At 59.2% G+C, this 10,717-nt stretch overlaps 1 protein-coding gene across 1 annotated transcript; it reads right to left on the bottom strand.

The window, feature by feature from the left end:
• Nucleotides 1-2,259: 2,259 nt before the first annotated feature.
• LOC138075348 (protamine-2-like) lies at nt 2,260-10,434 on the bottom strand. Its single transcript, XM_068967049.1, has 4 exons — nt 10,400-10,434; nt 3,949-4,157; nt 2,580-2,818; nt 2,260-2,374 (listed from the first exon to the last, which is right to left on the bottom strand). Exons 3-4 carry the CDS (start codon nt 2,812-2,814, stop codon nt 2,325-2,327), a joined length of 285 nt encoding a protein of 94 aa, XP_068823150.1. The 5' UTR covers nt 2,815-2,818; nt 3,949-4,157; nt 10,400-10,434; the 3' UTR covers nt 2,260-2,324.
• Nucleotides 10,435-10,717: the final 283 nt, after the last annotated feature.

Below are 10,717 nucleotides of genomic sequence, written 5' to 3'. Positions count from 1 at the left end.
AGGCAACTGGGTCAGAGTTCTGGTCACTGGCCCTGTGCCAAATTGCTGTGCCGTGAGCTCGTGCCCCGAGCTCTCGTGTTAATGATCTGACAGTTCTGCGCCCAGGCGACAGCAGTGTTTCGTGAATCATCTTCACATCTCAGAGAATCATACGGTTGAGTGCAGCAAGTTACTTTTGTTTTGTCCACCCGGGATGAGGCTATTGTACCTGATTAAATGATAGCTTAGCTTAACCACTGGACAAGTTACTCACTGTACCCAGAGACATCAACTTTTTAAACAATGGGAAACCTCAACATCGGGCACCTTAGGAATTGGTGGGATGTATCCATGGCTGGTGAATCAAGCTTGAGCTGGGAAATGGTTCTTGGCTCTCAGGGAGGTGGACAGCAAGCAAGCCCTAGTGGAAGCATTTGCCAATTTCTGTGGCCCATCTCAAGCTGTCAGTAGAAAGCCACTGAGCACAGAACTGGGGAGGGATGTGTCCATACACCAGCACAGCTCCTGTCCCCCGTGGAAAGGGGTCTCTAAAGGACTGGGGGCTGGGAGGCAGGTTTGGGTTGTGACTCAGGGGTAGTTGAGTTTGGAACAAGATCCAACATGAACCATCCCCCCCTCCCCCGCCCCCGCCGACCTCGAGTCCCTCAAAGCAAAGAGTCAAAGAGTGGAATAATGTTTCCAACATTTATTGACAGGTGGCCCTCCTCCTCCTCCTCTTCGCCCTCCTCCTCCTCCTCGCCCTCTGACGACAAGGAGAAGTTATCCTGGCTCACGCAGGCCACGAGCTTCTTCATGGAAGATTCGTGGCCCCGGCCATGGCCCGTGCCAAGCTTGGCACAGCGGGAACCCATCACCCTCCTCGGCTGCCTCTCTGGACTGGGAGGAAAGGCCCCTGGCGGGTACGGAGGGGCCGCTGAGGGTGGTAGGCAGGGCGCTGACATCACAAAGGGCCCCCCGCCCCGGAGCCTCCAGCCCTTGGTGACCTGAGTCTGAGCCGACACCCTACTCAACCCGGGCTGCCAGCTGCCCCGCCGAGGCCCAGCGGGCCACCTGCTGTGGCCGCTGCCTCACCCTGCTGCCTCACCCTGCTGTGTTGCCGCCTCCATCCGGCCTTGTTTGCCCTGGCAGGGGTCCCCCCATTTGAGCTGGGGTGAGAGTTGGGGATAGAATGTCCACAAGCAGGAGAGCACACAGGCTCCTCCCCACACCCCAGAAGTGCCCAGCCCGAGAGAACTGGTGACAGTATGGGGTGAAAGGCAGCCTGGAGGGAGCCTTCCCAGGGACCTGGAAGTGTCTGGTTTCTTGACCCGGGTGGTGCCTTCACAGACATAACTAAATCGCATGTTTTTTACGATTAAAACAAAAGAAACTCAAGAAAACCCTACTCTTTACTGTTCTCCAAAGTCACCCTTTAAAGGCAGCGGCTCATAAGCCCTTGGAGTCACCAGTCTCTCTAGCTACACATGTCCGTCCAGCCCGGGTTCAGCCAGGAAGGGGATTAAGTCTCCTTGGTCATTTCTGAGCACTGGGAATTCGTTCTCCGACATGGTCCATAATTGAGATCTTGTCCCAAACCCTTAGTGGCTGTGGTCAGCTGAATAAGGGCCCTCCCAAAATTCTGAGATTACCCTGGGTTATCTGGGTCGGCCCCGAATGCAACCATAAGTGTCCCTGTTAGAGGAAGGCTGAGAGATTTCACACAGGGAGCGGAGACTGGAGATGTGGCCACAGCAGAGGGACTCCAAAGGTTATAAGCAGCTGTCAGAAGCTCAGAGGAGGAAGAAACGGACTCTGTCTGAACTCTAGTGGCCCACGCTGCTTCACCCAGTTCTGCCTTTGGCCTTCTGTTCCCCCTCCCAGCGCCAGCCTTGTTCTTGCTGGAGCAGCCAGACCTGCTTCCCATCTTGTCTCCGTTCCCATTTGCCCTCGCCGCCCAGTGCCCTTTCAGGCTCTTCAGGTGACTGGGGAGTTGACCCGAAACGGGAAGGTCTGGGTGGAGTTGCATGGCTTTGAGCGTCCTGATGGCTCCAGGTGACCGGACGCCCCCAGGCTCAGGGGAACACACCAGCACACAGCTCTGGGGGATGAGCCCCCTGCCCCGGCCGCTCCCCCCCTCCCCTGATCCTGTGGGGAATAGAAGCCATGTGTTTGTGCCTTCATGCAAAAGAGACCCTGACAGGCTAGCAAGTTCCTTATCTCAAGCTTTATTTGGCAGATGACTTTTGCTCATTTTACTCAAGATCTCGCGGGCTCCAAGGGGGATGTGCTGTGGTCTGGCGAGGGGCTTCCTGGCAGGTGGCTCTTTCCGGGAGGCCCAGGGAAACTTAGAGCTGCCTTCCGCATCTCCTCCTCCTCCTCTTCATCCTTCGGCAGCCTTTTGGAAAAAGTTCCAGTTACGGGGCCATCTAGGGAATCTGGGGTTGGGGGGGGCTGGCGGGGTGGGGTGGGGGTGCAGGATGAGGGGGCTTTCAGACAGGGTGGGGCCCCGGAGCTGCAGGAGCCGCCCGCTGCCCACCTAAGCCCCGGCCTGGAGGCCTGGGGGGTGCCCGGGATGGGAGCGCAGGGGGGGCCCGCCGCACCTCTGCGGCGCCTCCTGTGCCTGCAGGCCCTTCTCCGGTGCCTGTGGCAGGGGCGCCGCCGCGTGTGGCTCCTGTGTCTGTAGTGGTAGCGGCCTCTGTGAGTCCTCCCGTGGACCGGGATGTCCTCTGGCCTCAGGTCCCGCGTCTGATCCGGGCTCTCCGTCTCGCCCTGCTGCCCGGAGCCCTGCTGCCTGGGTGGACTTTCAGTCGGACTCTTCACGCAGCATCGGACCATCGTGCTGGAGGGGGTCACAGGTGGGCGACTTGAGCTGGCTTTGGGGGTACGGGGGGAGGAGGCTGAGGCCTGCCCCCTGCTCTTGCTGTTAATAGTGTTGGTCGGGTCTGTCCACAGCCCTTGGCGGGGACTTGTATATAAAGGGGGCCCCCCATTGTGACGTGGCGGCCCCACCCCACCATTGTCCCCACCTGGGCCCTTCTGTGAAGGCAGCACAGGGCGCGGGCAGCCAACTCCTGACCCTGTAAAACGTGTCCCCCGTGCCTCGAAACCAGGGGACAAAACCTCTGAAGACGAGGGCCAGCCTCCTTGTCTGGGTCCAAGTCTGCACCCTGCCCCTCCCCCTGGGGGGCCACATGTGGCTGTTCCTGAAGCTTCCTTGCTGCCTTTGCAGCCAGTGCTGGGCCTCTCGGGGGCTGGGATGGGGGCTTATCTGTCCACAGGGTTATGTTATGCTCACTCTGTGCCAGGTGAAAGGTCAGGGCGAGGTCAGGATGAAAGGTCAGGGAAAGGTCAGGCGTGCTGAGGCATGGCCGGGCATGTCGGGACATGCCCCGGCATAGGGCGCTGCAGACACACCCCGGAGATGGGCCAGCAACCAAGCTGACCAATCAGGAGCCGACACGAAGCCCTCGCCGTCCAATCAGGAACCGGCACGGAGCCCTTGAACACCAATCACCGCTGAGCCCGCGTTTTCTTCCTTATATGGGAGCCCCCGCCCGGGCTATCAAACCCCTTCCCCACCGCTCACACCTCGCAGACTCCACAGACTCCCTTTACCCCGCAGACTCCCTTTGCTTCGCAGACCCCCGCCCCTCCCTTCCCTGCTTACCCACCCCCGGGAGTTCTGCCCGAGAGCGACCGCCCAATAAAAGGCCCTGTTCAACGGTCCATAGGGGTGGTTCCTTCTTCCCGCGGCGTTTCTTACATCTGGCGCCCAACGTGGGGCTCGAGGTGAGGGCTTCTGGCACTCGCCGTAGAGGCCGCCTCGAGCTCCACCGCCGCGGTAGCCACCCGGACCCAGGCGGCTGACCAACCCCCCGGACGGCAGAATACGGGGTAAGTCCCTTCGGCTTTGGAGCCCGCCCTCCCTGGCGACCACTTCCTAGGACCCGGTAACCAGTGGCCACTTACTGGGTCCTCCCGGTCACCAGCTCGTGAGGGAGACGTCTCGAACGGCTGTGTAGACCTCCGGCTTCGGCCTCCGGCTTCGGCCTTCCTCGGTCCCCAGCTCGGGAGGGAGACGTCCCGAACGGCTGTGCGGATCCTCCGGCTTCGGCCTTCCTCGGTCCCCCAGTACGGGAGGAAGACGTTCCGAATGGCTGTGCGGACCCCCGGCTTCCCTTGGCACCCGAAGACGTTCGGGCAGCGATGGTTAGTCTCCGTTGGTGATCGCCATGAGATCGACGGCCTCCAAACCCGATCCCCAATATTCCACCCCCTTAGAGTGCCTGCTGGCTGACCTGCGGACCCTAAAACTGAAGGGATATATCCGCCCCAAGCAGCTCACTTTTCTGTGTTCACAAGCCTGGCCTCAGTATCCCCTAGATAATGGCTCACAATGGCCAGCCACAGGGACATTTGACTTTGACGTCCTCCGTGATTTAGATAACTACTGCCAGAGAACGGGAAAATGGTCTGAGGCCCCCTGTGTTCAGGCCTTTTGGGCGTTGCGCTCTCGCCCCACCCTGTGCACCACGTGCACTCCCCGCCAAATCCTGCTTACCATGGCTCCCCCTATTCCACCCTCCCGGGCCAAACCAGCTCCTCCCATCTCTGAGTCCTCTGCTTTCTCTGTTCCCCCGGAAGATCTGGTGGCCCCTCCTCCCTATACCTCTCCCACGGCCGCCACCCCCTCCACTCCGGCCGCTCCCGCCCCCAAGACTCCACCACCGGTCCCGGATCCTCCGGCCCTTAACCCTATCTTGTATCCTCCTCTTTCCCCCGTCACTCCCTCCCCTTCCCCGGTTAGCTCCCACACTCGCTCCCATAGCAACCCTCTGGGAGCTTCCCTTCCCCCTCCCCCAGCCCCGCTATTCCCTCTCCGACAAGTAGCCGGAGCTGAGGGTCTAGCCCAAGTCCATGTCCCCTTCTCTCTCCAAGACTTAGCACAGATTGAGGCCAAACTGGGTTCCTTCTCCTCCAACCCTACTCAGTACATTAAGCAGTTTACTGGTCTGACCCGCTCCTACGCCTTGACATGGCAGGACATATATGTCATCCTGGGGTCTACCACCACCCCTGAGGAAAGGCAGGCCATTTGGACGGCAGCCAAGGCTCAGGCCGACCAGCGGCACTATGCCAACCCCTCCCCCGAGCGCCCCCCCAGGGGCCCAGGCGGTTCCTGACACTGACCCTGATTGGAACTCCCAGGAGAGGGGTGGTGGCCAGCCGCGAGTACGCTATATGATCGAGTGTATCCTCGACGGGATGGAAACGTCCTCTCATAAGGTTGTAAACCTCCTCAAACTAGATGAGGTGACCCAGGGGCCCGACGAAAACCCAGCCATGTTCCTTAACCGGCTGACTGAGGCCCTCGTCCAATACACCAGGCTGTCACCTGAGTCCCCCATCGGGGTGGCCACCTTGGCCAATCGTTTTATCTCCCAGTCTGCCCCCGATATCCGAAAAAAGTTGGCCAAGGCCGAGGACGGCCCTCAGACCCCTATCCGAGACCTGGTAAAAATGGCCTTTAAGGTCTACCATGCCCGCGAGGAAACTGCTGAGGCCAGCCAAAAGGCAAGGCTCAAGCAAAAGGCCAAATTTCAGGCAAGCCTCCTAAACCAGCAAACCCAGGCCTTGGTAGCGGCCCTGTGGCCGGCGGTGGGCTCGGGGCCCCAAAACCCCCCTCCGGGGGCCTGCTTCAAGTGCGGCCAAGGAGGGCACTGGGCCAGGATGTGCCCCGATCCGCGACCTCCTTCCAAGCCGTGCCCGTTGTGCAAATGACGAGGACACTGGGCTAGTGACTGTCGGCCTCGACCTCTAGGGGCTGGGGACCAGAGCGCCCCAGGGAGACCTCCTGCCCTCCTTCGGCTTTGAAGCTGCTGAACTTCGACGGTGACTGACGCCGCCCAGACTCGGGGACCCCAATAACCCAAGCCGAGCCCAGGGTAACGCTCCAGGTAGCGGGTAAGTCCATCAATTTTTTGGTTGATACGGGGGCTACCTATTCGGTCCTTCCCTCTTTCGGAGGCACTTTACGTCCTTCCCAGGTTTCGGTTATGGGCCTTGACGGCCAACCCTCGTGTCCGCTCCAAACCCAACCACTATCCTGTCAGTTAGATTCCTGTCTATTTACCCACTCCTTTCTGGTCATTCCCTCCTGCCCTACTCCTCTCTTGGGAAGAGACATACTTGCTAAGCTGAAGGCCACTCTTCAGTTAGCTCCAGGATCAGCTCCCACGTCAGGAGCCTTCCTAATGCTACTTGTTGACCCTCCAACCCCTTCTGTTAATCCTGAGGTCTGGGACACCCGAGTCCCGGTGGTGGCTCAACACCACCCTCCAGTCCTCATCTGGCTAAGGGACCCCACCTGTTTCCCAGCCCGGTCCCAGTTTCCTTTGTCTACTTGCAACCTCAGAGGGCTAAAGCCCATCATCGACCGTCTCATGGGACAGGGTCTCCTGATCCCCACGACCTCCCCCCGTAACACGCCTATCCTCCCTGTTCGGAAGGCTTCAGGAGACTACCGGCTAGTGCGGGATCTCCGCCTGATCAACGCGGCGGTGATCCCTGCCCATCCACTTGTCCCTAACCCCTACACCCTTCTTTCTTCCATACCTCCTCAGACTTCTCATTTCACCATTGTTGACCTCAAGGACGCCTTTTTTTACCATCCCACTCCACCCCGACTGCCAATTTCTCTTTGCTTTCACCTGGACTGACCCCGACACCCAGCTGACCACACGACTCACATGGACCGTACTCCCTCAGGGGTTCAGAGACAGTCCCCACTACTTCGGGCAAGCCCTGTCCCGGGACCTGGCTAGGTGCTCGCTCCGCCCTAGCACCCTCCTGCAGTACGTAGACGACTTGCTCCTTTGCAGCCCCTCAGAAGAGACCTCCCGACAACATACTGCAACCCTCCTCAATTTCCTTGGTTCCCAGGGTTACGGAGCCTCACACTCCAAAGCCCAACTGGCTCAGACTTCTGTCGTCTATCTGGGTCTCCAAATCACTCTGACCACTAAAGCCCTGACAGCCGACTGGTGTAGCCTCCTCCGGTCCATTTGCCCTCTGGCCGACGGAAACCAGATATTGTCCTTCTTAGGACTGACGGGATTCTTCCGACACTGGGTCCCAAATTATGCTACCCTGGCCAAACCTCTATATGCGGCAGCCAAAGAGACTCCCACAGGGCCGCTGTCTTCCCCCACCAAAGTGATTCAGGCCTTCCACACTTTACGCTCAACTCTATTGGCTGCACCCCCTCTCTTTCTCCCAAACCCCAACTATCCACACCATCTATACACTGATGAGAAAGGAGGCATAGCCTTTGGAGCCTTGGTACAACTGATTGGCCCCGAATTGCTGCCCATTGCTTACATATCCAAACAACTTGATCCCACAGCCAGGGGATGGTTCCCCTGCCTCCGGGCACTAGCGGCAGCGACAACGTTGTACGCCGATGCAAAAAAGCTGATTCATGACCAACCCCTGACCATCTTCTCGCCTCACCGTCTCGGTGACCTTTTTGCCTCTACATTTCTTTCCGAACTCAGCGAGTCCAGGCTCCAACAATTTCACCTGGTATTCCTGGACAATCCTCAGGTTTCCGTGGGCCGCTCCCCACAATTAAACCCGCTTTCCTCGCTACCCTCACTCCCTCTCTCCTCAGAACCCCCAACCCACTCATGCTCGGAGGTCCTTGAGTCCCTTATGCAACCACCCCACAACCTGTTCTCCAAACCTCTACCAAATCCAGAGCTAAATTTGTTCGTCAATGGGAGCTCAAAGCGAGACCCCAATGGAAACCGAAGGACGGCTTATGCTGTGGTAACCACCCGGGAAGTCCTGGAGGCTCAGCCCTTTCCACCTGGGACGACTTCTCAGAAGGCTGAACTAACAGCCCTGACTAGAGCCTTACACGTAGCAGAAGGCAGACCATATATGCTGTCCACCAATCCTGCCTAACATGCGCCTCCATCACTCCTCAGGGAGGGCTCCGACCCCCACAGGAGACTCACCAGTTGAGGGGACATATGCCCGGACAGGATTGGCAGATAGACCTCACCCACATGCCCAGACATCGAGCCTACCGCTATCTGCTGGTCTTGGTGGACACCTTTTCAGGATGGGTCGAGGCCTTCCCCACAGCCTGGGAGACAGCAGCGGCAGTGGCGGAGGTCTTGACAGCCCATCTCATCCCCAGGTTTGGGTTGCCAAACTCTCTCCAGTCTGACAATGGGCCGGCATTCATCTTGCAGATCTCTCAGCAGGTAGCTGCGGCCCTAGGTATCGCCTGGCATCTCCACATCCCCTATCGGCCCCAATCGTCAGGCAAGGTAGAGCGGGTGAACGGCATCATCAAGACGCATCTGACCAAGCTAGCCTCAGAACTGCGGCTATCTTGGGTCGACCTCCTTCCTCTGGCACTCACTCGCATTCGCACCACACCACACTCCAAAACAGGTTTGACCCCTTTTGAACTGCTCTACGGCAGGCCCTATCTCCTGACTCACCTCCCCGAGGGAGAGGCTCCCCCACTCGCGGGATACCTCCCCCTCTTCTCCCTCCTACGATCCTTGCTGAGGGAACACGCAGATCGGGTCCTGCCACAACCGACAGACGACGCAGGGCCCACCCGGCCTCTGGCACCAGGAGATCAGGTACTACTGAAAACCCTGAGTCCCGCCCACTACAGCCTCGCTGGACGGGACCCCATACTGTAATCCTCACCACTCCTACAGCAGCCAAACTCCTGGGACACGAGCCCTGGTACCACCTGACCCGCCTCAAACGAGCTCCCCCGGGTCTCCCAGAGACAGGGGTGGCCCTGGCCCCGACCCCTTCTCCTGATCACTCCTACCGCTCCACCCTCACGGGGCCGACCAAACTGACCATTACCCGAACCCCTCTGTTGCCGATTCCTGAGTGACTGAGACACCACCGTCCAAATCTTTTATGAAGAGGAGAGGGAGGAACACCTTAGGGAGAGCACCAGAGGGAGAGGGCAGAAGGAACAGGACAGAGAGGAGGAGACGCAGAGAAAGGAAGGAAGAGAGGGAAGGAAAGAACCAGGGGAAATGGAACCAGAGAAGGAAAGAGGAGAAAGTCAGAGAAAGCAAAAGAAAGTCAGAGAAAGGAAAGAGAAGAGTTGAAGAGCGAAAAGGAGAGAAGGCAAAAGAAAGTAGGAAAGGGAGATAGAGTGGCGGAGAGAGTGAGAAAAGGAAGGAAGAGAAAGACTGAAACTGAAAGAGTGAGAGGAAAGAGAGACAGAAAGGAATTAGAGAGTGTGACAGAAGAGAAAGGAGAAAGTAAGGCAGAGAAGCAGAAAAGAGAGACAGCATCGAAGGAAAAGAGAGAGAGACGAAGGCAGAAACTGCCAGGAAGGAAGGCAAAAGGCGAGAGAGAGAGAGGCCCAGCAGGGCTGGTTCGAATCCTGGTTCCAGAGCTTCCAGAGCTCCCCTTGGCTGACAACTTTGCTATCTTCCCTAGTGGGACCGATCATCATTCTCCTACTGCTCCGGACTTTCGGGCCCTCATCAAACAATGGCTCAACACGGTCCAGCTGATGGTGATGCGACAGCAGTACCAAGGGCTTCCAACAAATACTCCGTGGCAAGATTAACGGCAGACGCCCCCTGTCATCCTGACCGTACCCTACCCCATCCCGGCCGTACCCTACCCCTCGTCGCCCCCATTCAGCAGGAAGTAGCCAGAGAGAGGCGGCGCCCCTTGTCCTATATCAAAAAGGCTGGGATGAAAGGTCAGGTCGAGGTCAGGATGAAAGGTCAGGGAAAAGTCAGGCGTGCTGAGGCATGCCCGGGCATGTCGGGACATGCCCCGGCAGAGGGCGCTGCAGACACACCCTGGAGATGGGCCAGCAACCAAGCCGACCAATCAGGAGCCGACACGAAGCCCTCGCCGTCCAATCAGGAACCGACACGGAGCCCTTGAACACCAATCACCGCTGAGCCCGCGTTTTCTTCCTTATATGGGAGCCCCGGCCCGGGCTATCAAACCCCTTCCCCACCCCTCACACCTGGCAGACTCCACAGACTCCCTTTACCCCGCAGACTCCCTTTGCTTCACAGACCCCCCCCCCTCGCTTCCCTGCTTACCCGCCCCCGGGAGTTCTGCCCGAGAGCGACCGCCCAATAAAAGGCCCTGTTCAACGGTCCATAGGGGTGGTTCCTTCTTCCCGCGGCGTTTCTTACATCTGGCGCCCAACGTGGGGCTCGAGGTGAGGGCTTCTGGCACTCGCCGTGGAGGCCCCCTCGAGCTCCACCGCCGCGGTAGCCACCCGGACCCAGGCGGCTGACCAACCCCCCGGACGGCAGAATACGGGGTAAGTCCCTTCGGCTTTGGAGCCCGCCCTCCCTGGCGACCACTTCCTAGGACCCGGTAACCAGTGGCCACTTACTGGGTCCTCCCGGTCACCAGCTCGTGAGGGAGACGTCCCGAACGGCTGTGTAGACCTCCGGCTTCGGCCTCCGGCTTCGGCCTTCCTCGGTCCCCAGCTCGGGAGGAAGACGTCCCGAACGGCTGTGCGGATCCTCCGGCTTCGGCCTTCCTCGGTCCCCCAGTACGGGAGGAAGACGTTCCGAACGGCTGTGCGGACCCCCGGCTTCCCTTGGCACCCGAAGACGTTCGGGCAGCGAGGGTTAGTCTCCGTTTGGTGATCGCCATGGGATCGACGGCCTCCACACCCGATCCCCAATATTCCACCCCCTTAGAGTGC

The sequence above is a fragment of the Capricornis sumatraensis genome, chromosome 3 (assembly GCF_032405125.1).
Source record: "Capricornis sumatraensis isolate serow.1 chromosome 3, serow.2, whole genome shotgun sequence".
Taxonomy (NCBI): Eukaryota; Metazoa; Chordata; class Mammalia; order Artiodactyla; family Bovidae; genus Capricornis; species Capricornis sumatraensis.
Note: the sequence above shows the minus strand (reverse complement) of the source record. Positions and strands in the feature narration are given on the sequence as shown.